The following is a 27982-nucleotide window of genomic DNA, read 5'->3' as shown; positions in this document are numbered from 1 at the left end:
ATTTTCCAATTAATATCTATTTTTTTTCCCATGTTGACTTTTGTGTACTTTTAGTAGGAAGGCATTGGAAGAGGGCACAGACTTTTGAATACAACAGAAATAATTACTTCCACCATTGAGTATTATAAATGTGATGCAAGCCAAGCTGACAGAACACAAGCATATTAGTCACTAATGGAATCCTTATAATACAGGTGTTAGGTTTAATTATTCTCTCCGATCTGACAGACAAAAAGTTATGAAGGGGGGGGGGATGTAGGTATGGTGTTAATTACTGCAAAGACTGGTGCCGAAAAAAAAAGAATGATGACATTGCTGCATGTAACGAAGCAGAAACAGAACACACAAGGGCATTTTTGCCCAAGCAAAATAAAAGTCTGAGTTGCTAAGCAACCGCATCTTATGCCTGCTCTACCCAAATGAAAGTATGACAACAATAACTAGCATCAAGTTTATAAAGAAAGGTGTTACCTATAGGATGTTTTTATTCCAATATAGCCCTATTCACTACCTAAGTTAGACTGTTAACTATTCACTTACAGCAAATAACCAACAAACATGCTTGTAAGCATCACAGCTTTTCCATTGCAACACAGTAGAAACAGCCTATATATCACTATCACTGATCTAAAAGAAATCTGTACAAAGGAATACGTTCAAAGGTGTAAGCACTCAAATATGCACATCATATATAATATATAGTAATGTGCCAAAGTCATAGGCACAAAAATATTTTGTCTTAGAACTCATTATGACTTCTGCATTAGTGATTTAATGGAGTGTACTATTGTTCCAAACATTTCTTTTGCAAAAAGTATGTTTGATTGACCCTTTTAATACCTTACTATTGGACTCTGCCTCATCCACAACCCTCCATGGCCAACATCACCCTAAAAGTCCTTACTCACTGGTCCTGACAGCCTCACAGCCCTGACTATTCCCCTCACTGGGAAAAAAGACAGTTTCTAGAAATTTGTTGCTGTGCCTTGTCCTGTAAAATGAACCAAGTTGAAATGGTATTACCATAATAGAGTGAAAGAATAGGTTGTGCTGGAGGAATATAGTTCCATTATTTTCATCCAAGGTTTACCCATTTAAGGGAAAAGCTCAAAAATGATTTTGTCACTACTGCTGTCTAACACATTGACTCATAAATTTGACAGTGAGCTGCTTCAAACCTCAAAAACAGAATGACTATGAGGCTTCAGAGTTATTTATATGGCTTTTCTATTTTAGGTCTTTACCAATTGTCCATTCTGACTTCCCAACTGCTGCTTGTTTGCTAGAATAATTAAGCTGTCTAAATTTCAACCACACAAGCATAAAATGGTTTGCTAAAGCTGACCTTTAATGCAAAGTGTCTAAACCTATACACATGACCAAGTACTCAGACTGAAACCGACCAACCCAGTCTGAGCTTGTGTGACTTGAGGCGGTCACTGCAATCGCATCAAGACAGATGTGCTGCAAATTGCCTCAATGGTGCTGCTTTATTTGCATACTTTCATTAGGTGAAGAATGTAAATGGCTTTTCAGAAGACATTTACCTCCGTCTAAACTTCTAGACATGGTATATCGCTTGCTAGAAGAGCGTTCAAAATAAGGTGCGGGTCGGTCAATTAGTGCACTGGCTCTTCTTGACTGTGCCTGAGTCCTCCCACTGTAGCGGAACTTGGAACCTAATGTAAGGAATTTCTTAGGAGGGGCCTCGGGCATCAGCAGTCTGTCAGGGAGAGATAAACTTAAATTAAGTACAAAACAAAAAAACCCAAAGAAAAATATATACCTATAACCATATCACCATCAAGAACTCTCAAACATAATTAAAGGATACATTGAATATATTTTCTAGCATTTTGCACCCTGCTCCACTATCAGCATCTCTAGCTGCAGGTCCTTGTGTTGGTTGCAAAAATATTCAAAAGTGTGGTGTTAAATGACCTCTATTATAAACAACTGAGTTACATAGTAACTATCGACACAGTTAACTGCAAGTAAACCAATGTGCCATTTTATTCCCAATGAATTGCTGTTGCAGTATAGGAAGAATGTGTAATATGGGCACAAATTTAAAAAAGGCACAGTCACACCAAAGTTGAATTTGTAAAAATGAAAAACTGTTACTATTATCTGATTACATCAACTCATAATAAAGCATACCTAAAAAAAGTATGGTGTTCAACACAAACTTTCCATAGACGTTTAGCAGCTCGATGGTTTGGGAGTTTAAATCCAATAGTGCTTTCAAATTGTTCAAACTAAATGCAGGAGGAAACAAAAACAGCGTTAATGCAAAGGAAACCAATATTCTAATGAAGGTGCAGTAAGTTCTTGACGTTGTAACAAACAAGTGCAAGCCCACCCCCGTTAGCAAATCCTCCATGTCCCTGCTCTGCTCAGTACTTGTAAACATGCTGAAAGGATAAAGATGTACTGGAATATGTCAGCTATGGTTAACTGAGTACTGGGAGGCCCATTTATCAAAGGTCGAATTTAGAATTCATGTGAGTTTTTTTTTAACTCTAATAAATTCGAATATACTCGAAATTCGAATTATATCCCACTGATTTATACATGAATTAGGCAGGTTTTAGGTGTCGAATTCTAATTATTCCCAGGGTATAGGTTTGATAAATCTTGAAATTTGAATCAAGGTTGGATAATTCACAATCTGAATTTGAAGATTTTGACAAAAAAGAAATCGAAAATCTGAATTCGAGTTTACTATTCAACCCTTAATAAATCTGCCCCTAAGTGAGGTTGTGATATTGGATCTGATTTTTTTACTAGTGGGCAGTTGGGTAAAAGTCAAGGAGCCCTCTGGGAACCCAGTCGCCACCGTCAACAACTTTTATACAATCCTACTGTTGCCCATCACTGCCGTTTTTACTGCTACAGCTTATGGTCAGGAGTGTTGGCATGGTAGATGAAGGTCCAGATGTACTAATGGATGACTGAACTTGGAGATAAGCAGTATTAAGTATACTCAAGTGGGATGACCACTTCTCGATATTTTTATCCTTTTTCCCTATTAATATCATTGGTGTTTTGGTTCAATCTAGTCTGTAAGCATCTGCCTAAGTATCTCTAGGTTGTATGTAAGTTTCTGACTTTTCAGTTTGTTTCCAATACTCTACTTGATCACAAAAGTATTAAACCTAAATAGGGAAGGAAACAGAAACAGCAATTCTTAGAACTCTATGCTAAATAAGAATTTAATACAATCCTTATAGGAATACTCACCTCGCCTGGGCGAATCTTAATGTAAAAGTTGTTCCTTTTATATGAAATTTTTAGAACCTTTGGCCAGGCAAATCTGTTTATTCGTAGCCTATCGCGGTATATTAATAAGCCACTAGCACAGACTCCAAGCATGATTTCAACTCCCTCGGAATCCTAAAAAAACAAGGTTTATAGAAAATGACTGGATTAATATGCACTTTAGGGAGTATAGTAAAATTGCATGCTTTGACTGTTTAATAGGTGAGCAAGAAATGTAATGGATAGGTGAAAACACTAATGTCACTCTTTCTGTTGTTATTGCCCATGATCCACTGCAACTGACAAGTGCTCCTGTACGCTTTCAGTCTTACTTAAGAGCCCAGTTTGACAAGTGACAACATAAACACTGTTATTATGGTGGATTTGTGCGATCGGCAATCTTGCCATTTTGCAAATAAGCTCAAATTCAAACATGTTGCAAAGCGTAACATATATAAAAATCTAAAAGCTTTTTATTAGCCATAAAAGCAGTGTTGTTTCAGTTGTAAATGTTTTAGACAGCATTAAAGGGAGGGGGACGTAAGGTAAGTGCATGTAGCCTGAAAATAATGCCTGTCCCACACACCAAAAACAGTTTATAGCTCACACGGGACGGGGCTACAGCAGGGATTCTAACAGGCTTTGTTCAAATACTAAAGATGAAGTCCAACACGAAAACAAGAATGTTGGTAGTTTATGAATCTTTGAAATTGGTCCTGTTTACTGTATTGTGGCTTTTTTATGAACTTTTACCAAAATCCTTCATTCCATCCTAATTTCTATTATTATGGAGACCTCCCCCACTTTCCTCTAGTCATGTACACAGTACATAATAGATTTGTTTATGCTTTTTGGAACTTTCTCATTACCCATTATTGGAATTGCCATTTATTATAAGGCAGTACTAATGTGCAGACATGGATCTGGATCTTGGTATAAAGGGCATGTATATAGCACGTCATGAATGACCCTAGTAATGCTTATGGATAGAAACTTTCCATCCACAATTCAGTATGTATCTATAAACCGTATGTTAGTTAGTTAGTCCGATGTATTTCAGTCCTATATGAATTATCCTGCACTTAATGTAAAATGACAGGCTCAAATTATATATAGTGCAGAGCTCAGCCATTTTGAACATCTTGGGGCCATCTTTATGTTCTCACACAGGACACAATGGCTATTCCACTCCAATAAGTTCATTTGTTCCCTGTCAAATATTAATTTCTGCATAAATTCAACACAAAGATCAACTTGTGCGGTCTGGAGGTTTTCCATGGGGTAGTAATGCTGTTTGTAATATGTGCACCTACCATCATCAACCATGTTTTTGGCCGTAGGGTTAGAAATGCCTACCAACACAGAACATAGATATAACCAATATGCAAGGTCCTGAACACAATAATCAGTTCTGTTATACACAAACGGTCTGGGTTTATTTGGCAGATAGAATCCAATACCTTAGCATGATGTAGATCTACTCCATACATGGACAATTTTTTCGCATTTTCTAAGAAGTGCATTTCAGCTTCAGCAGGTGTCATTCCCCTAAAGATAAGACAAAACTAGTATTTATATATGTTATCCTGCAGCCCTGTACAATACAAATACTAACCAATACAGATGGTAAAACCCAGGTTATTTGAAGTGACAAACAGGGTTGTAGCGTTGTTTCTATTAAAGCAAAATTGTTGTTTGTCGTGTAGAGGAGGTGTCAGAGAGAAAGCACTGCACAGGTTCAAAAGACAACTCAGTGATCAAGCTTTGTAAGTTACATAGCAACATTAAAGCCTGGAGTCTGGGAAAAATGAGAATACTTGCTGCTAAAACCACTGCGAATGGGCTAAACAAATACCTATGTTTACGGACAACCTCTGAAGTAGAAACATAGATAAAAGCAAAGGACGAGAAATTGGTACAGATGAATTGAGCATTACGGGAATTAATTCTGTTTCAAAGAGAACTAAGCCCTAAAAATTCATATGGCTAAAAAATGCCGTATTGTATATACTGAACTTATTCTAAATGATACAGGACTTCAAACTTGTCACAGGGGGTCACCATCTTGGAAAGTGTCTATGACACTGCACATGCTCAGTGGGCTCTGAGCAACTGTTGAGAAGCTAAGCTTAAGGGTCATCGCAAATGATCAAGCAAAAAATTAGACTGACCAGTAATATAAGCTGATGCTACAGGGCTGATTATTAAATTCTGATGCTAATTGCACTGGTTTCTGTGCTGCCATGTAGTAATTATGTGTATTAATTACTAACCAGCCTTATATTGTGACATTTCTATTCTATGTGTACTGTATATTGTGAGTGGGTCCCTAAGCTCAGTAAGTGACAGCAGCACAGAGCATGTGCAGTGAATCAGCAGAAAAGAAGATGGGGAACTACTGGGGCATCTTTGGAGACACAGATCTTTCCTGCTAAAGGGCTGTGGTTCCCTTGGGCTGGTACAGAAGCCCAAAACTTAATGTACAACATTTCTAACCTACTTCATCAGTTAAGCTTTAATTCTCCTTTAAAGACAAAAAGCCCTGACACTTAAGCACAAGGGGACACCCAGGAGGAATACCTATGGGCAAGTGATTTTGCCAGCATAAAATGCACCAGGTTAGCATACCTCCCAACATTTTGGAAGTAAAAAGAGGGACAAAAAAATTTTTCCGCACGTAGCGCAGCAATTTTTTGACTACACCCCTTTATGTGGCCACACCCCCTAATTACCATGTTTGTTTTACAAATTTTGGCAGGTTATGAAAGTTTGAAAATATTTCTCCTTATCTAAACTGTGTTTTTGTGTCTCAAAATTGTTACAAAGTATCTTATTTGCACCTGTGGCTGTTCTGGGCTTTCTGCTAAAAGCCAATTAAGTGAGAAACTTTGTTTCTTTTTCTGGCTGTTCAGTGCAGAGAAAAGAGGGACTTTCCAGTACAAAAGAGGGACTGTCCCTCCGAAAAAGGGACAGTTGGGAGGTATGGGTTAGTTTGGATTACAGTATATTTATCTGAAATGAACATTCAGTGTTTGGCAAGCCTGGCCATGGGGACTCTCCATGAATACATGCCTCCTGAGCTACTGCACTTTACTCTACTGCTACTACATTCATTCCAAGGGGCACATTAACGGAAGTGTGAATTTTCTCTTCACCTAACTTCAGCAAAGTTCGCCTCACTCCGCCAGGTGTATTTTACAACACATCTCCATACTAAAAATCGTTCACTTTTTCAAGAGAAATGTAGTGATTTTTCTCCTGGCGAAAATTCAGAGAAAAGCAGCAGGCTCTTTCTTTATAATGGGAGTGCACCTTTTTTAACCAATTCACTTTTGGTCTGATCTATATGTGGCTTCCTAGAGTGTCCCAAACCTTCTTGTTTTTCTGCATATGGATTGTTCGCTCCCCTGAGCTGAGGGCCTGGGGCAGGAGCACCTGGGCCACTATTCTACTTTGGTGAGTAATCTTACTTTAATCAGATGTTTTTATGCTTATACAAACATATATGGAAGTGTGCCGGTCCGGGCAACTTCGGAAAGCAAATTGCTCTGAGTGCCATCCCGCCGTCAGGGGAGGCAGTTCAGGGAGATTAGTCGACCAGGCGACTAATCCCCCTGAATCTGCCTGTGTGCCCTGAGCCTAAATGGACTTTTATTATGATGTAGAGAGTGATATTCTTAGATATCTGAAATTGGTTTTCATTCATTATTATTTGTGCTTTTTCAGCAACATAGCTTTTTATTCAGAAGCTCCACAGTTTGCAATTTCAGCAATTTCCTAGGCTGCTAGGGTCCAAATTACTCTAGCAACCATGCATTAATTTGAATAAAGAGAATGGAATATGAATTGGAAAAGCCTGAGTAGAAAGAGGAGTAAAAAAAAAAAAAGTAACAAATTCATAGCCTTACAAAGCATTTGTTTTTTAGATGGGGTCAGTGACCTAATTTGAAAGCTGAACAGATTCAGAAGAAGGCACATAATTCAAAAACTATAAAAATGGAAAAATGAAGGTCAATTTAAAAAGTTGCTTAGAACTACCCATTCTATAATCTACTAAAAGGTGAAGCACCCCTTTAATTATGAATAAAATTAATAATTTATGTACATACAGTTCATATAGAAAATATAGCTTTCCATGTACCCTATTCTCTGAATGCTCCCAAACAAAGCACATCTAATATTGCATACAGCTTGTTTTTAATTATATACCAGAAAATTAGATCAGAGAAATATCCTGTAAAACTCCTTGAGGCAAAGAAAATCTTTTTAATTCCTGTTATCACCCAGAGCCATGATATTACAGGAGAATAGGGAAACGTAATATAACAGAAGAAGTATGTGCAGTGCAGACTTATGCGAAGTTGTCTCCAATAGACTCCATCATAAGCAAATAATTCACATTTTTTAAAGAATGATTCTCTTTTCTCTGTAAAAATACAACAGTACCTTGTACTTTATCTCAACTAAGATGTAATAAATACATCATTAATGGGGGTAAAACAATCATATTTGGATTATTTAATGTTTAAATGTTGTTTTAGTATATACTTAAGTATGGTATCCAAATTATGGAAATACCCCTTAACCCCAGGTCCCTAACATTTTGAATAATAAGTCCAATACCTAGTATATAATACAGTCCCGCCTACAGTGTAAGACTACTATACAATCAGGGTTACATTTTCATGCATAGCCATCTGTACTCCCAGCATACAGCTGTACGTAAGCTTATAGTAAGCACTGCATAAGTAATATTCATGGATTGACTGGTGGGAAACCTGATAATATTGTGTTATAGGCAAATAGAATTTCACTGAGAAGCAAATTTAAAACAATCTATCACTTTAGTATACAATAAGGGCAAGCAATCACATTCCTATTCTCATCACCGCATGCAAAGTTCAACCACATGACTAAGGAAGAAACAAAAACCAGTACAAATCCAGGAATGTTTTAGTCCAGCCCAGGGGAAAGCGAGTGTAAGGAAGAGGATTACAGTAAGAGGAATAACATCAGTACAAGGGATCATGGACTTCAAGCTTTTCATTCTTTAAAAATAAACATTGATGCTGTTGGTACTTGTCTTGTACGAAGCAAATGAGCCATAGGCCCCAAGGTCTTTTTTTTTTTTTTTTACATATGTAAGGCTATAGTAAAATGAGCGGCAGCATTAATCTCACTATGAACTTTACCCCAATATTTGCTCTGGATGAGACCTATAATCATCAGAAGGTGAGTCCTCACAACGGCAGCGTATAACACACTGTATTCAGTGGTAATAATGAAGAACGGTTGTCATTGGTTCTTTGAACAATAACTGATCTGGTTTTGTAACACAGATCCACTAAATGAATAGAACAGAGACAGGCATAAAGTCATTAGTACAAACTCACAATAGTGATAAATAGCAGAGTCTTCTCTCGGGTAGTGCTTGAGAGGGGACTATCAGTTAAATCAGAGTTTCTCCTGTTTTCTCTGGGTCTCCTCTGATGTGGAATCCAGGTGGGAGCTATCACCCTGTCACTGATTTCCCAACTGGGCCACAAGGCCCTTGGAATCTAATCCCTTCTAATACTTCTCGGTGGAGCCAAAAGCTGCTCAATATAGTTGTCTCAAGCCTGGCTGGCTCTCCTAGAGAGACTATTACAAGATCTAGCTGCCCCTTATGAGTCCTGCCTAATGATTGCTCCACAGGAGACTCCAATCCACTTAGGAGATGCTCTGCAAAGACCTTTGGCAAAAGCCTCTCTCCAGAAGAGCACATGGGTTTTCCATTTTAATTATTACACAGAGCCACCTAGCACCCAGACTTGGGATAACTAGGGGTCGAACTGTGACCCAGGAACTGGGGAATTATTCCCTTCCTTAGCCTAAAGCTGGCCATACACAGAGAGATCCACTTCTTTGGCGATGTTGCCAAACAAGCTGATCTCTCCCCGATATGCCAACCTTGAGGTGGGCGATATTGGGCTGATCCGGCCCTAGGTCCCAACGATCGATCATAATGCACGGAATACGGAAGTCAGATCGCGGGACCGCATCAATGAACAGATGCAGGTCGCGATCCGACTGGGTTTTTAGTCCTGCCTGATCCAGTGTGAATCCACTAATATGTCACAAAAACACAGCTAAAACAACCAGTTTCTGACAGGCTCTTTTGCTCTATAGTGGAAAAACACTGTATTTCTGACTTTAAATCCCCTTTAACTATAACGTTTCATTTTCTTAGTTACTAGCATTTCAGACTCAGCTCATCAAAAAACAGACAGGATCTACAGTAACGTAACTAGAGGGGGGCGGGCCCTGGTGCGGGCCTCCCTCCGTATGCGATTTTCGGCCTGCATTTCAGTGGCGCGCGAGCTGCTGGGGGGCCCTGAGGGGGTGCGGGCCCTGGCACGCTCGCATCCCCGGTAGTTCCGCCACTGAGGATCTATGATTATAGAGAACTATTTTTCATTATCAGCATCATCAATAATTAAGAATCATGGGGAAAAACTTGTGTAAAGTTCTATTTTCCTGTTTAAAAATAGACAGAATTATAAACCAAAAATGGTATTTAAAAAAAAAAAAAAAGATTTTCTCATCTCACCTGTAACTTTTGTGCAGCTCAACAACCTTATCTTCTAGTTCTTTTGTCTGGTTCGGTGCAAAGCGAAACTCGTTGGCATACTCGCTCCCATATTCCTCTGGGTCATAGTCTCCCAGTTCTGACTGCACAGAGTATGAACCCAGCAGAGCAAGAGTTACAAAGGAACATGGCAGTCGGCCACATACAATGTCATCCCGCAGTTGCAAGCAGAGGTAATACCTGCATTAAAACAAATAAAATAAAAAAATACTAGGTTAGAAGAACCCCATATAAACAGTGTTTTTTAAACTACATACTTACATGTTTATAAATAGTGCTTAGTGTGATGTCATCAGCGGTGATATCATTTGTGCCACACAACACATGAAAAATATATATTATAAAAAATAATGTTATTCTCTTTATTGGTTGTTTCCAGACTAAGGGGATATTAATGTGGATAGGGGAATTTACAGATGAGGATAAGAGCTTGGCCCAGAGTCTCTTTGCTTCAATTTGGAGTCATGCTCCAATATGACTGGATATGGTGAAATATGAACCTCCTTTAGACTGACCTTGTGACTCACTCCTGCAGGCAGAAACATCCTAAGCCCAAGGGTTCCAATGATTGCTACAAACATCACAGACTATTCATAAGCCTAATATTGAAGCTGTGCAGCCCAGTGGACATGTGGCTGCTTTACATAAACAAACAGAATGAAGGGAAAATTAGAGGACCCACCCCTATAACTGTTGACAGAATACACAGAAAAGAGTTGTCAGATGGGAAGAAGGGTTTGAAAGGGAGAGAAGAATAAAAGAAGTTGGCAGAGAAGGAGAAACAGGAGACAGAATGGCACAACAAAATAAAAAAAGAGGGGGGGGACAAGACAGAACAACAGAAAGAGGATGGGTGTAATCAGCAGGTTGAGGATGGGGGGGGCTCATTGAAATGGAGATGAAGCAGGTGTAGAAAAACAGGAATTTAATTGTGGAGAGAGACTTTAAATGGGGACCTGTCACCCGAAAAAAATCTACTTGTGCGTCATAATTGACCCCTGTAAACATGTCTCCCAGCCAATCATATTACAAGAGTCGCGTCTCTATATAGATGCGCAATCATTTCTTCTTAGTCATTCAGGGAACAGCTACCTGGCAGCATCCATTGTTGGTCAGTGGTAATTTTTGTGCGCGACGTGCACAGAGCGTTATATTTACTTCATAATGCAGCCGTTTTAAATATGCAGCCTGGGGAATAATCATTGGTGGACAGTGGAAAACTTCCACTACTTACTGTGCCCGAGCGATTGTTATGCCCTGAGCCTTCTTTGTCACTGCAAGTAGTGAGCACAACATCATCTACAACGTGCGCCTGGGGTCAGAGGGACTGTTTGGAAAAGGAAGCCTGTAATCCTTTGCCAAGATGGTGGCCACGGTTTACTTAACGAGAGCTGAACATGATGCACGATTTACTACTCTTATATACACATAGGTAAGCTGAAACTATTGCGATTTAAGACATCTAGATAAGAACTTTTGAGGGAGGTAGTTCATAGCTTTTGCCTTTCCTTCTCCTTTAAGGCAAGCCTTGCATCATCTCAAAATCTTGTTTGTGCACCAGAATGGGGGACCTGATGTCTATCCCCATGCCCTGACTGGCTACACAATTAAATGGTAAAGAGAGAGGGGGAATGTGGGGAGAGCAGTGATATCAAGTGCTGAATGGAAAGTGAAAGTAAGTGCCTGCCCCGCCTCTATGCCTAATGATTAACAGCCGGGATTTTTAAAAGAGTTTACAACAACTATGAATGCTTTAATAAGAAAAACAATTTGGATTTCATGTTTAATTTGAAAAGGACTTTTATTATACAGCTTTTTATGTCTAGATGACAGGTCCACTTTAAAGAAAAGAAACATAATGTTGGCTTATAGGGTTTTTTAATTCTCTTTTGCTCATGGCAGACTGGCTTCACTCACCTATATGCATGTGTGTTTGTTGAAAGATAAAAGGTCTTTAAACGGGGTGCACTTGAGTAAGAAAGTTTAAAAACTCTGTTTATATAGTGCAAAAAATGGCATCTTTACAATATCCTATATATATCAGCTCTATGCAAACTAATTTACATCCACCATTTACCCTATGGAGCAGCCTTGCGCCCTTTTACAAGCTTCCAGTAGTATAAATATGCAAAATGATACACTTTTCATACTGGATCAACTTCTGATGGCTGTTCATATAAAACAAAACCTGTTTGAATACCTGGTTATGTCTTCAGATAACTGTGAGGGATCAGGTGGGTAGAACTTCACATTAAAGGAAAAGTGCCAAGCACCATCTAAAAAAAAAAAAAAAGTGACAGTGAATCCTCGATTTTACATCTCCTGATCTGGGTTTTCCCAGATTTTACACTGTTTTTCTGTGATCCCACCATTATATAATTCATATATAGATATGTACTTCCTTTATGTTATGTTTTAATACCTTTTTTTCTGGTCCCCTGAAAATTGTAAATTGGGGGGGGGTTCTACTGTACACATAAAATCAGAATATAGTTATACAATTCTACTACTTATGTGTGCAATCATAAGAGCTGCTCCGAGTAATTATTTGACAAAGGATTTTCACCTAGCCAATGATATAGTGAAGTAGCTTGCAACTGTCTAGGCAGAGGAGGATAAGAAATATTCAGTGAGTAGGGCTAAAATGAAACACAGCAGGCTGTGAGCCTTCTTTCATCAGGACTGCAGCAAAACTCTATATAAAATGTAAGGTTACAGAGCTACACACAAAATGCTGTGAAATTCACATATGAATGGAAAAAAAAGTGAAGGAGTGAGAAGGCTCCTGGAGAGGGGATGCAGAATGAGTGAGACTTCTGGACTGAATTCAGCTAAAAACTAAAATATAACATGTCACAAAGCAGCAGTGTAGTTATATCTGCAGCAGTGCAGAAAGCCAAAAGAAGAATAGCATACCATCTAGCTCAGATTTGTTTGTCTGTAGCTGATGCACTAATATACATTAACTGGCAATCAGGTTTCACAAATAATACAATCAGGTCATTCTGAAATTATCATAGAAATTAAAAAAAAAATCATGGATGGCTTCTGTGTAAGGAGGTAAACCTAGGGGAGCCTTCCCTTGCAAGAGGGCAATCAAGCACTTGGCATTTTGATAGGATCACTGGGATGTATGAGTTTCTAAATAAATGCAATGGTATTTAGGATAATGGATTTGTTCACAGCTTTATATCCATTATTCAGACAAATCAGCTGAATAAGAAAGATGTTGAATACTTAAGGACTGGTATACGAGAAATAAGTAGCTGTTACACTGATTAATAGATTCAAGTTGATGTTACTTAATACTCCCACGTATACTTGAATATATGTCTTTGTGTACACAACACACAATTTAGGGGCTCAAGGCTGTGTCAGGTCTGTATCACCAGACTGTATTATGGGTTATGGAAAGAGATTGCAAATATGGGACAAATATGATGTAGCGTGAAGTGCTAGAAAGAGAACCAGTCAAAAAGAGAAAAAAAGTGGGACAAAAGGTTCACAAAACAGGCACATTAAAAAAGACACGCGGTACTGTAAATAGCACGGGCTGTTTTGGTGGGAGCAGTCTTCTCAGGGTGAAAAGGGGAAATCAAAATAACCTTTCCCTCGGCTCCCTAGCTGAGTGCAATGGAATGCTTAAAGGAACAATAACACCAAAAAATAAAAGTTGTTTAAAGGAATGATGTATATATAATCTACTGTTGCTCTGCACTGGTAAAATGGGTGTATTTGCTTCAGAAACACAACAATAGTTTATATAAACAAGATGTTGTGTAGCCATAGGGGCAGCCATACAAGCACAGGATACACAGTAGATAACAGATGAGTTCTGAAGAATCCCATTTTATACTAAAGAGCTTATCTGTTATCTGCTGTTTATCCTGTGCATTTTCTCTTTTTTAAGCTTTGAACGCCTGCCCCCATGGCTACACAGCAGCTTGTTTATATAAACTGTAGTAGAGTATCTGGAGCAAACACAGCAGTTGTACCAGTGCAGCGCAACACTACATTATATATTCATTAATTTAAAACACTTTTATTTGCTGGTGTTACTGTTCCTTTGATGGAATGCTTTTAAAAATGGCACATTGCTCCAGAATGTTCATTAGGACATTTACTAGTGATCTCTTCTGGATAGAGATTGCATTAGCTATAAGCAGAACATCTTGGGCAAAGAACTTGGTTCTCCCCCTGACCCAAAACATCTACCTATAAATGTTCAGGAACAATTTTCTCTTCTCCCTAAAAACAGAGATACTGTCGGATGAAACCCTGGATAGTCTGCTTGAGGCTGATGGACAGTCATGATGTGAATTAGGGTGAATTATTTGCTCTCATGGAAAGACTGAAGGCTTTTGCACTGTAATTTTAATCAGATATTTGCTTAAAAACAGCATGGCATAACTGTTTAGTTTTTCTGTAAGATCTTTTACAACTCAATGATGTGGACCTACAGTTCACATCTTTCAGGGAGGTTAAGATGTACTATGTTAGAAAAGTAAAAGCAGACTTGCCCTATATTTTTACAAAAACATTGTATATTTAATATGCCAATAACAGTATTACAACAGCTTAGAGATGCTTTATTCATGACCGTGTAGAATGTGAATGCACCATATAATTCAACATTTTTCACATTTGCTGCTATCCTAACTATGCTCACGCAAGTCTCTAGCGATGACCAGAGAAAGAAGACACTTACTTCTTGTTTGTTTCTTGATCTCCTTCGAAGGATCTAACCAATTCTATAATGATTAAAAAAACAACTTTGCGTTAAACTCCAATACACAAAATGGTATGTTAAATGGTACTATACTTTATTAATAAGGCGCAGAACTACAGAATTTTGCTTACACTATCGTAAAAAAAAGGGTTGCCCCTTTCCCATCAAATATCAAAAGAGTAACACACATATATTAAGCGGTTGATACACTTCCCCACTAACCCGATTTCTAGACACTTACAATTCAGCTTGCAAATAGCCTGCACAGGATTTCACTCTGGATTTTTTGTTTTCCTTCCAAATTGACTGATTTGAACAAATACGCTTGTTAATGGAGCAGTTAAATGCAACAGTATGATAACCACTGCATGGTCTAATTCTATGCCAAAGCTTTCAGACATGCTTTACAAAAGAAAACAAAGGAGAAAAACCCAGACTACCACAATAAGGGACTTAATAACTACCACAATAAGGGACCAGCTTCTGTAATCAAGCCTTTGTGAAAACATATCATGACATTAACATGAAAAATAAATTTTATTTACCATTAAAATGCAATTTGTCAGTTTTCTTAAAGGGATACTGCCATGGGAAAACGTTTTTTTTTTCAAAATGAATCAGTTAATAGTGCTGCTCCAGCAGAATTATGCACTGAAATCCATTTCTCAAAAGAGCAAACAGATTTTTTTTATATTCAATTTTGAAATCTGACATGGGGCTAGACATTTTGTCAATTTCCCAGCTGCCCCAAGTCATGTGACTTGTGCTCTGATAAACTTCAATCACTCTTTACTGCTGTACTGCAAGTTGGAGTGATATCACCCCCTCCCTTTCCCCCCCAGCAGCTAAACAAAAGAACAATGGGAAGGTAATCAGATAACAGCTCCCTAACACAAGATAACAGCTGCCTGGTAGATCTAAGAACAACACTCAATAGGAAAAACCCATGTCCCACTGAGACACATTCAGTTACATTGAGAAGGAAAAACAGCAGCCTGCCAGAAAGCATTTCTCTACTTAAGTGCAGGCACAAGTCAGATGACCAGGGGCAGCTGGGAAATTGACAAAACGTCTAGCCCCATGTCAGATTTCAAAATTGAATATAAAAAAATCTGTTTGCTCTTTTGAGAAATGGATTTCAGTGCAGAATTCTGCTGGAGTAGCACTATTAACTGATACATTTTGAAAAAAAGATTTTTTCCCATGACAGTATCCCTTTAACTTTCACCAATATTAGAACTATCAGCAATATATTAAAGATCTTAATTGGATTTATACTTTACATAACACATTAATTGGAAGAAAAATGTTTGCTTAAATTATACAAATTACTGGCAGTGAGCATTTCCAAGTTATAATCAACAGGTCCCAAAGTGCACTGGCAGGCTCCAGATGATTACCATTCACTGTAATAGAGGGACAATAGCAACCTTTCTGTTATCAAGCTGGAAATGATGCAGATGGCTAAGAGATAGCACTCTCCACAATTTATTGCCCTTAAAGGACAAGGACAGTTAAACTAAAGAAGTAGCTAGAAATGTTGTACATTATGTTTTGAGCTTCTGTACCAACCCAAGGCAACCAAAGCACTTTAGCATGGAAGATCTGTTACCCCAAAGATGCCCCAGTAGCTCCCCATCTTCTTTTCTGCTGATTCCCTGCACATGCTCTGTTCTGCTGTCACTTACTGAGCTTAGGGACCCACTCATAATATACAGTACACATAGAATAGAAATGTCAAAATATAAGGCTGATAAGTAATTAATACAGATAATTACTACATGGAAGCACAAACCAGTGCAATTAGCATCAGAATTTAATAATTAGCCCTGTGGCATCAGCTTATATTACAGACAAACCTCATTTTCTGCTTGATAATTTGCAAAGACCCCTAAGCTTAGCTTCTCAGCAGCTGCTGAGCCCACTGATCATGTGAGTGTTGCAGACACTTTCCAAGATGGTGCCCCCCTGTGACAAGTTTGAAGTCCTGGATCATTGCTGCTATTGACAAGCTGAAACTTTAGGCTGGTGCAATAATTGCAGTATATAAAACATGGCATTTTTAGCCCTATTCATTTTTAGGGTTTAGTTCTCCTTTAAAAACAGTAACACCAAAAAATGGAAATGTTTTAAAGGAATGACAATATAATGTAGTGTTGCCCTGCACTGGTAAAACAGGTGTGTTTGCTTCAGAAACACAACTATAGTTTACAGGATCAGGAACCTTGGCTCTCCAGCTGTTAAGGAACTACAAGTCCCACAATGCATTTGCCTTTTTTAGGCTGAAAGGTATTGCTCTTCATTGGGAACATCACCTTGAGGTTTTCTTGGGTTTCTGCACCATAGTTACTTTTGCTAGGTAACTAGCAAAACCATTCCACAACCATTACCATGATAATAAGGGACTGATTTATCAAAAAAAAATTGGGTTTTTACAGCAAGTTTTTTTTTGCGCTAAACACCACAAACTCGCATTATAACTTTAAATCAAGTATTGATTAAGCAAAACAAAAACCCCCAAAAATTTATGTCAACGTTCAGAATCTCAAAGCTTGCAAGGTCTTGTATAAGTCAATGGGATTTGTTCTGAGCCTAGTTTTTTGTATTTGGAATAAGGTAACTTTCTGTGTTTTTTTTTTTTTTTTTTAAATTGTGAGTTTCTCTGAAGTAGAAAAAAACCTCTATAAATCACACAAATCTGATATATAAGGCCCTAAGTTTCTACTTAAAAAGAATTGTTTCAATGATTGTGCTGCATTCCCCTAAATGAAATCAAACACTTATGAAAGAATGCCAGCACTCAAATTCTTTGCGTCTAGACGTAAATTTGCACTTGTGGCTTAATTTAATGCAAAGCCAATGTTTCAGCTGTTACTTACAAAAGTTTGGCTTTTCATTAAAGTAATCTTATGAACCAAGATCTGTTTGTGTGGATTTCCTGCACCATATGAAAACCTAAATGAATGGCCACTGAGAGACAACTATGCTTTGCATATTACATTGGGTGTGCTGATAAACTCTGTGTTAATTAAATTACCATAAAGCTTCCTTTTTGTACACTGCAGCCACTAAACTATTCGTTCGAATTGTACGTAAGTTCTAAATTGCTTTTCAAGTAGAGTGCTTGAAGAGGTATTGATAATACTATTTAATCTGAGCACAGTAAAGTGTGAGGATGTTAGGGCTTCATCAATATAACCAAACTTTAAGCACCAGTTTCATAGTTCATAATTATGCAAATGCAATTAGTAACACAGAAACCACAGTGTCAATCAATAGCTAATACCAATGTCAAAGCTCAAGTGCCATGAAGAAATCCAAGAATCAGAGATGTAACTATAATTATGGGACAATTAAATGTACATTTGTTTTCCAAAACAGCTTGCCCCAGGCTTGGGCCACTGGTGGTGTCACAGCAAAGTAGTGTGATGGGAACGCAGACTGAATATTAGGCTGCTTAGCAGAATGTAAGGGACCATTTAATATGTATATCTTTGTATACTCATGTTCTGGTTCCCTTTTGTATAAGGAACATTTTCTGAAACGTTCCAAGCAGCGACAGAATAAAGCTCAATTCCTATTCTATTGGCCATTTCTTTCGTAGGGTAGAGAAGTCCTTTCCTGCCTGCTAAATGGATGTTTCATCTACAGTGTCTTGCAGGGCCATGTTTGCTATATAGACACCTGAGTGAGGGTGCCTGGGGCAGCATCTTAAGGGTATGGCATGATATTGTTAAATAATGATTATAGAAGGAAAGAAGTACCCTGCTTTAACCAGATTATCACCCATAATTGGTCACCCCAAACCCAGGTTCTATTAGTTTTACCAGATAACCACTCAAATCTAAGTAAATAAATATTAGATGTGCAATACACAAGTTACCCCACCTTAATGGGTTACTAGATAATGATTATTAATAAAGCGCTCAAGAGGTGCAGTGCTACAACCAGTCATTTAGATTTAATTGACTAAAAATTTGAATCAGAGGCAATCAATTCCTTAATTCATTAGTGGAATTCATTAATTGATAAGAATTAATTCACATTCATCAGTGCCTTAATAGGATTCAATTCATCAAGTGCAACGCTGATAAATAGGATTCAATTTGAGTGCAACGTTAATAAATAGAAGTGCAATGCTAATGAATAGTGATAAGTTATATAAAAAATAGTGGTTGGCATATTTAGTCACTAATATTCTGTAGTGCCACTTTTTGGGGTAATATTTTGGGGTTAAACATGTAATATGTTAAATATTTGGTACACTTCAGGCAGATGTGATTTACATGGTCCAGGTTTGTCAAATGACCCCAATGCAGCTATGCCGGGATACCGGTTTTGCCTAAAGATTAATTGAAACATGCATTATTTTGCACCACCCATTCTTCCATTATTCATGATAAAAAGGCCCAATAAAATGCATACTTCATTGTAGATATTATTTATTTTTTAAGATGTATGGGCTGTGTTATATTTGCATTACACATATGGTGGAATGTAATATATTTCATTAGCACAAAAAATTTTGCGAACGTTAGTGACCATGTTTGCGCTATTTTTTACTTATTAGGGTAGAACTACATGGCGATTTAGGTCTGATCCGACGCCACGCGACGAAACGCTAGCGTCAAGTCGGATGCGCCGGAAATAAGGTAAGTTGTAAGAATGTTGGATGTAGTCGCAGCATGCATCAGACATGACTATTGGATGCAGATGCAGCTTCTGCGTCTGACAGTCATGTTGTATGCACACTGCAACTTCATCCGACATTTCTATTTCTTACCTTATTTCCGGCTCATCCGACTTGATGCCAGCGTTTCGTCGCGTGGCATTGGATCTGACCTAAATCGCCCATGTAGTTCTACCCTTAAAAATCTCTATGACTTCCTTTCAAAGTTTCCAATCAAATTGCTTTTGCGAACGTTCAAAGTTATACAAATCACGTATATGTTCATTTTTTATTTATTTTTCTGACATGATTTTATTAAACATAGAAAAACTTGTGTGCACAGTTTTTAAAAACGGTGTGTCAGAATTGATAAAAAAATTGTGTGCACACCACAATTTGTAGTGTATGCTGACCTCAAAATTTATGTTCACAAGCACAAGTGCATGCCTTACAGACACAATTGCAAGATTGTAACTTTTCTAATTGTTGGTGACCTAGGTCGCGAAAAGTGTAAGTGCTGGAAATACCATAACTGAAGAGAACGGCATGAGCGATTACATGCCAGAATACAAAGGTAAACTAGCCCTTAAAAAAATAAGATCATAGCACTCAAAAGTGAAGCATATTAAATATATCGAAATTGCAGAATTTAGGGAATTCTATACACGGTGCAGTCTCACTACACTGCAAGAATAAGGATACAAATGTTTGTTTTTACTCAACCTTCATAAAATTACCTTTTGATTTTCAGAGTCACTGTACGTTAGTCCAAAGTAGTCTTTTTCTAGAAGGTTTAGATGCTCACATACTTTGTTAAACAGGACTTGGCCTTTGGAGCGTTTCTGTAAAGAGGGAAATATGTTAATTGACCGCTATGGATAGAAACAATTCAGCTTAATCACACTGTGATAGAACTATGTATAAAATTATAACCACCAAGCGCCTGTTTTAAAGATACAAGGTGCCATATTATTAAATACATTCATTAAAAAATTGTAATTGCTATTAATAGTAGTATCTTTCCCGTTCTGTTCTCTGCAGAATCATGTAACATAAGCCAGCTGTAGAAGACACATACAATAGAAGCAGCAAGGCAAATTGTACAATTTGTAACTAATGTGTAATGGGATGTTGCTTACCAGTCTGTTTTCATCATACAAGAGAGGTCACCCCTACTATATTAGCCATAAACACTAAATAAAGGAGGAATGTGTGCACCTACATTTAGTTCTGTGAATATGTACATACAGGTGTAGTATTCATTCAACCTATTTTTAGCTGAAAACAGAAGACCTTGCTGTTCTAATAGACCTGTCACCCAGACATAATATATATGTATATGTATAATAAAAGTCCTTTTTAAATTCTTTTTTTTTTTATTAAAGTGTTTATAGCTGTTGTAAGCTCATTTAAAAATTGAACCTGTCAATCAAATATTACCTGCCCCTCCTCAATGCCTTAGGCATAGAGGCGGGGCAGACAATTTCTTTCACTTTCCATTTATCACTTCCTAGATGTCACTGTCACTGCTCTCTCCACATTCCCTTGTTCTCTTAACCATTTAATTGTGTAGCCAGGCCATGGGGATGGACACCAGGTCCCCCATTCTGGTGCACAAACAAGATTCTGAGATGATGCAAGGCTTGCCTTAATAACAGTGTCCACAAAATGGCTCCTGCCTGCTTGCTATAATTATGAGTTCCCAGACTGAAGGAAACAAGATTCAAATAATTTATAATGTGTAATTAAAGGTCATTTTGCTTGATTTACATGATAAAATAGGATTTGGAATAATTTTTTTGGGTGATGGGTCCCCTTTAAGGAGGATCCATCAATGATGAGGCAATCATCATGGTATTCCCTACATATCCATAGAATTCAAACACATGTTGTGCATACTGGTGGCGTACAGATAAAAAGACATTTATATCACATATTTTCTGACATTGAAAGGTAATTGATGTGATATAACTGCCCTTGCAGAACTAGCATGCCATGGAAATGTTTTAGCAGGGCCAGATGACAGAAGGACTATGACAAAAATAGGCAGAAGAGCTGTGCATCTACTATTATTACACAGACTGACACACATGCACGCTGATATGTATATTAAATTGTTTCTGAATGGAAAGAAAGTACACATTCTCAGATGCAAATTGAATTGCCTATGGCTTAGATGGAAAAGGTCATGTGGAAGGCTGAAATACCATGGTATAATATTACTGTCAAGCAGCACTCTGCAAGGAACATGCATTAAATTAAAGAACAGCTGTAGGTCAGATGCATGCAATGTCAATAGACAACATAGGGGAATGTGCAAGGAATGTCCTCTGGAATCCTACTCTGTACAGTAATGGGAAACACCATGGAACTGGCTGTACAACTGAGGAAAACAGTTATCAGATTAGATTGCATCACAGAAACAGTATGGCAAACGAACCCTGTAACATTAAAAAAGAGAAATGTCACCTTTAAATTAAAAGGGTTGTTCACCTTTAAATAACTAAAGAGAGAGAGCTCAGACTACAAAGCTAGATATTTACAGTTTTTTTAATTGCCTGTTTTTTTCTGTTCAGGCTTCTATTCATACTTCATTCTGACATTCAAAGAAATGCCCAGCCGGTTTAGTGATTCTACAAACCTGCTAGCAATTTAAATCCCAAACTGGAGATTGCAACAAACAAAGAAGAAAAAAACATAAACCATGAAAAAGGTAGACCAAGATCTTAAAATGTCATCATCTACAGCCGGATATTAAGGCCCTTAATCCGAGGTTTTAATAACACAAATTGGACACCTGGGTATAATCCATACAGATGGAGATGACAGAGAGGGTGCAAATAAGCACATGAGGCGGTGGTGTGATATTACTGCTATAAAGTACAGCAATATATAATGTTTGAATAGAACTTATAGTTGTAATAGAACTTATAGTTGGCTGGGGAGCTGACAATAACTCGCAACCAAATCTGGCAAAATTTGCTGCATTACTGATTCAGAAGACACTTGCAAGCAGCCCTTTCCTCCCCCCCTCACTGAACTGGAACCAACAGAAAAATATTTCAAAAGTACAAAGTATTTCTGGAGTTTTAACACTAATACTATTAAATGCGTGTGTGTGTGTGTGGGGGGGGGGGGTTCTATTGTGTTTTGCTCCCCAGAAAATGCTACTCTGTAAAATTATTTTCATGAAGTGCTTTATAAATAATATTATGTATACAGTAGAGCCCCAATTTTAGGTTTCCAAGGGGACACCATCAAAACGGAGCAGATGTACTTTGCCCCCAAAGTAATTGCTGTCAAGTTCCTGTTCAAGGATGGGTATGTGCTGTTTTTGAGCAAGTGTTACATTTTCAAGCGATACACACCTATACTAGATATGAGCTGGTTCCCACACACCCAGTCTGCCATAAAAATCAGCGGGCACTACACACTATACATAGATTTTAGCTTTGCTGAATCCTGGGAAAATCCTACGGATTGGAGGCTTGTTTGACAAACAAAATTTGATTCCGCATATATATTTTTTACCACCCTATTTATTCCACCATACTTAGAATACCAGCCTCAACCTGCTAATTCCTGTCTCCAATCTTGCTCTGTGACGAGGGAGCATTGTATTTACACTGCTATAAAAAAAAAAACCGAACACTAGATTTTATTTGTAGGGAATCAAAGCAATATGATGAGTATTGTTGGGTCTGTACCTCAGTGATAGGTTTCCCCAAGAATAAATCCAAATCAACCACTCTGGCGAACCAATATCATCAAATAAGTGATCATTTATTCAGTAGCACTACATGTTTCTGATCTATCTGATCCTTCCTCAGGTGCCAGTGTTCCTGAGGAAGGATCAGATAGATCCGAAACATGTAGTGCTACTGAATAAATGATCACTTGTTTGATGATATTGGTTCTCCAGAGTGGTTGATTTGGATTTATGAAGACAAGGAGACGTGGCGGCTCCTATGCTCTGTTTGAGGAACCTGACACAGTGAGGACAAAAAGAGAGTCTTTTACCTACACCTGATTGATCTATTTTGAAAATTTCCCCAAGAATATCAGCAGAGCCTTGATAATGGTTTCATCAGAGAAGGGAGCTTTATTGATCAAGCACAGAATACAGTATGCATTCAGTAGCTCGGAGAGATCTCTAACAAAGTCTTTTTGTCATGTATTACACCATAGCAAAGTTATTGGACATAATTTAATTGGTTAATATTTACTTCGTCATTATGGATAATCAAAACTGTTTATAGGCAAACTTAATTTTAAACAACTTTAATTTCTTAATAACCGTTTTCTTCATTTCCTTTCTGCAAGCCGACGGTCATTAGGTTCTGCTTTTTATTACTGTCTGGTCACGTAGCTAATTTCAGCACAAGCACAAGTATAATTGTTATAGCGACTCATGGAAATATACCATCTTGATATAGATGTACAGGTTATAATAAAGCAAACATTTCGCAGGTAGAATTTGGGGATGTAGGAGGTAAACTAAGCCTCGACAGTATATATAATATTTAATGCAATAAAAATGTTTTCTGTGTGCCGTTATTTCAAATATTAGCCATTCTGAGAGCAGGGATTGGCATTTCCACAGAACCTTCTCTATCTGCTTAACAAAACAGTCTGCAGCAGACACGGCAATCAGAGTTTTTAATACAGTACTACATGGGCAACAGAATGATTTTAAGCTTGATTAATGGGCATGTAAATGCAAAAAAATTAAATCCCATTTTTGCTTTCTTTAATGAAAAAGAAACCTATCTCCAATAAACTTTAATTAAAAAATGTGTACCTTTTTTTTTTTTATAAGAAACCTGTATGCAGTGAAATTCTCCCTATATTTACTGCTGTGGATAAGAATTGTCAGATGGTCCCTAACTGCTGAGCAGGGAAACAATCATACTTATGAACAGCAGGGGGAGCCCCCGCCTTACTTCCCAGCCATGCAGAACTCATGCAGCTTTGTTTATGACGATCCCTAAGCAGCCCACACCACACTGAGCATGTGCACAGTCTTAGTCTTGCAAAGATGTTTAACAAAGTTACAAGATGGTGACCCCCTGTAGCCAAAGCATAAAGTATTTGTTTGATTAGGCTTGTGGTGCAGTAAGTTCATGTTTATATTTAGTAAACAAAATACAGCATTTCTAGCCTTATTCTATTTTAGACTTTACATGCCCTTTAAGCTTTAAAATTTACTAATTAAAAAGAAGCTTATGTTTAAAAATATGTTTTTTTGCTGAATAAAACTGCACAGGTATAGAATAAGGTTTTCCATTAACAATTGCCTCTGTCCTGCTGAAAGCTTCAGTCTGTATCAAGGGTTTGTGAAATGCTCCCTCTCGTATAAGGTTCCAGGACACTTCAGGTCCTTCTTGTAAAGTTTGGTCATAGCTGAATAAACTGCATCAGCAGAAAGGATACTTTCAAACAAACATCTTAATGATCACACTCTGATCACAACAGAGCTGACTGGGCAGAACACAGCCCCAGGTTGGTCAATAAAACAGATCTCACATGTACTGGCTCATCAGCCATCTCAGAACTGGCTGAAGGCACAATTCCATGGAGGGACTGAAACAAATGGTCTTTAAAAATACCCTGTCAGCAGGTTGCAATCTCTGTGACTGTATTGTCAGGAAGATGCATGTCTGGTAGCAGTTGCAGCACCAGTAAAGCATAGGGTACTACAAACTACTTCACTTGGGAAGCTACAATCACCAGGCAAGTCCCTCTCTGCTGTAGGAAACAATTTCCAAAATTATGCAGATGGTGTTCGACTTCATATTTGCTGCTTCAGGTATTCATGCATCAGTAGGTTAGAGACTCAACCAGACATAAATGTCATGATAATTTCAGCTGCTCTGGTGCAGATTTGATTTACACGCTCACTGCATACCTTATTGTCAGACAAAAATTGCTAAAATTTGTCTGAACTTAGGAATCCTATAGAAAGTTTGCATATACTTATACATTACTTGAAGTAAACATCATAAATCAGCATGAACTGCCCTTGCAGTGCTTAATGGTTCTTATTCTATTATGTAAGCTCATCATAGTTTATTCTAAGTGCTTCTGCAAGGATCCAAGAACTGCTCAAGACAATTTACTCCTTGTTCTTAAAAGGTTGGTGCTCTTCTATGCCTTTTATTCAGAAAGGTCTCTGCTCGGGATAGAAGAGAAACTGTAATGCCAATTTATCACTGAAACCAATGTATTATATTAGCATGAAAGCAGAAGCAACTGCCCCTATATCGATCTGGATCTATTTTAAAAAGGGTCAGTGCAAAGAGACTTGAAAGTGGGGTGATGAATGTTTTATATTATTATGCCATTTTTATTCGAGCTGTACAATAATGCTGATATTCTAGATAATTTCGAGGCTTCTTTTATTTAGTTGTCTTTGTAGAATACTTGGCTTCCGTAGTGTAAAGTCAATGGTTGCAGAGATTAATGAGCAAAATAAAATAAACTGACAGTAAGCAATACAGTGATATTAGATGAATCCTTTTATAATCAATACATTTGGAATGTCCCTTTTATTGTTTGCACATCAGGTATCTGGAATTGGAAAGGGCTCTGACTTCCGATTCGTGGACAAACCCCCAGAGTTAAGTAGCTCAGTTTCTTAATTTATTAAAAAGAGATCATTAGAGGTTGCTCCTCAGTAGAATATCTGTTCAAACACCGGGAAAGCAGATGAAATACTGTGAAATGAATTAACGTGGAAGTTTCAGTTTTTACTACATCCACGATAGCTACTTTATATGTACATATACTGTACGTGGAATTGAAGGTGGCTATATTGCTCTGACTTCAGGTTGTTTGGCAAAACCCAAGGCTAAGCAGCTTTGTTCATTTTAGTCACTAGAATTCCTTGGATGAGACAATCCCCAACCAGTGGCTCATGACCAACATCTTGCTCACCAACCCCTTGGATGTTGCTCCCAGTGGCTTCATTTGGTGCATATTTTTTAATTCCTAGCTTGAAGGCAAGCTTTAGTTGGCTTAAGAGCTGTAGATTTCATAGGGGCTACCAATAGCAAGCCAGAACCCAGAGGAACTTTTTGAAAGCTTGTGTTGTTCTCCAACTTTTTATTTTACACTTGAATGTGGCTCACAAGAAAAAAAACGTTTGGGTAACCCCTACCTTGAATTATGCTAAGATCTACTGGAAATCCAGCAATTTCTTAGTTGCATCCATGTGCCTGTTCAACCTACAATATTTGCAGTGCCAAGTTTCAGGTGGTCCCCATGGCAAAATCTATCTAGGTACCACATATCAAAGGAAATATCAAAATGGGCCATTAGCCAGGATTATTTTGAATCCTCTATACACTCTTAGCCCTTCAGCAACAATGGGGTCTTCTGCTCCTGTTATGTCCCTAAATATCTAACAACATTACAAACCAATCAATATAATCTATAGATTCAAATGGACAAGTAACCATTTTTAAAATCTCAGAGGTTAAACAGATGCCTATAGAAGAAAAAGGATATGTAGTAGCACTAAAACGGTATAATAGTATATTTCTAAGATTTATTAAAGGGGTTGTTCACCTTTGAGTTAACTTTTAGTATGGCATAGACAGTTGTATTCTGAGACAATTTGCAAATGGTTTTCATTTTTTATTATTTGTGGTTTTTGAGTTATTTAGCTTTTTATTCAGCAGCTCTCCACTTTTCAATTTCAGCCATCAGGTTGCTAGGGTCCAAATTACAATAGCAACCATGCATTGAAGAGACTGGAATATAATCAGGAGAGGCCTGAATAGAAAGATAAGTAATAAAAAGTAGCAATAACAATACATTTGTAGCCTTACAGAGCATTTCTTCTTAGATGGGGTCAGTAACCCCCTGGAAAGAGCTGGAAGAATACGGTAAATAATTTCCAAAAACATAAATAAAATAAATTGAAATGTTGCTTAGAATTGGCCATTCTATAACATACTAAAAGTTAAAGGTGAACCACCTGTGAGACGCTACGGGAGATTTCCTCCATCTCTTACCTCCTGGGGCATCTGTTTGTGCAGGCGCTCACTTCAGGGTCCTCGGCTTAAGTGATTCTGAGCGGCATGAAGCTTGGGTCGGGATGTCACGAAAAGGCACCAAATTCGAATCTTTGGCGCCAATACAGCCTTAAAAGCCCAGTCCTCCATTTTGAGAGTGCCCAAGCTGGCTTCAGTTTTCTGATCCTGCCGAAGCTTTATATTCTTGTGTGTATTCCGGGTTATTGACTTCTGCCTGACTTCTTGACTATGATTTCTGCCGCCTGCCTTGACCCCCTTTGCCTGGACTTCAACTACGCTGTTTCCTAATCCTTGCCGGTACCTTGCTCTGGACTGGTTTCTATTTTGCACAACCTCTTGTTCAGTTCAGCAGCAGAAAGCCCAGGGCCCCAAAAGGGCATCTGTAAACCCGGAACTCACAGGGGTGCCCTGTGCATCTGTGTGTACCCGCAATCACCTAAGGTTCCAACTAACTAGTACGTACACCACCCCTTAAACAAATCATGTCAAAAGCAGAATGGGCTGGTAAGCTTCTAGTTTAGTCTTCACAAGTGACCATCATCGCTACATGTATTCATAATTATAAGAGTTATTTCACAGGATAAATAAAAATATCTAAATAACAATATTCCAATGAAAACCCTGGCACCTGAGCAGGGCAGTGCACAGTGATTATA

General features: G+C 38.0%; 1 protein-coding gene across 19 annotated transcripts in view; it reads right to left on the bottom strand.

Annotated features, from left to right (window-relative positions):
* The window catches only part of epb41l1.S (erythrocyte membrane protein band 4.1-like 1 S homeolog), a 113655-nt gene that overhangs the window by 34227 nt on the left and 51446 nt on the right, over positions 1-27982 (bottom strand). For all 19 annotated transcript variants that reach the window (XM_041567821.1, XM_041567814.1, XM_041567818.1 and 16 more), the window contains exons 4-11: positions 20025-20129; positions 14598-14640; positions 12090-12165; positions 9851-10069; positions 4722-4809; positions 3244-3396; positions 2161-2258; positions 1548-1723 (exon numbers count right to left, since the gene is read on the bottom strand). In XM_041567821.1, the coding sequence (XP_041423755.1) occupies positions 1548-1723; positions 2161-2258; positions 3244-3396; positions 4722-4809; positions 9851-10069; positions 12090-12165; positions 14598-14640; positions 20025-20129 (958 nt within the window). The remainder of the gene's footprint in view (positions 1-1547; positions 1724-2160; positions 2259-3243; positions 3397-4721; positions 4810-9850; positions 10070-12089; positions 12166-14597; positions 14641-20024; positions 20130-27982) is intronic.

Source organism: Xenopus laevis, chromosome 6S, assembly GCF_017654675.1.
Source record: "Xenopus laevis strain J_2021 chromosome 6S, Xenopus_laevis_v10.1, whole genome shotgun sequence".
In the NCBI taxonomy this organism is placed as follows: domain Eukaryota; kingdom Metazoa; phylum Chordata; class Amphibia; order Anura; family Pipidae; genus Xenopus; species Xenopus laevis.
Note: the sequence above shows the minus strand (reverse complement) of the source record. Positions and strands in the feature narration are given on the sequence as shown.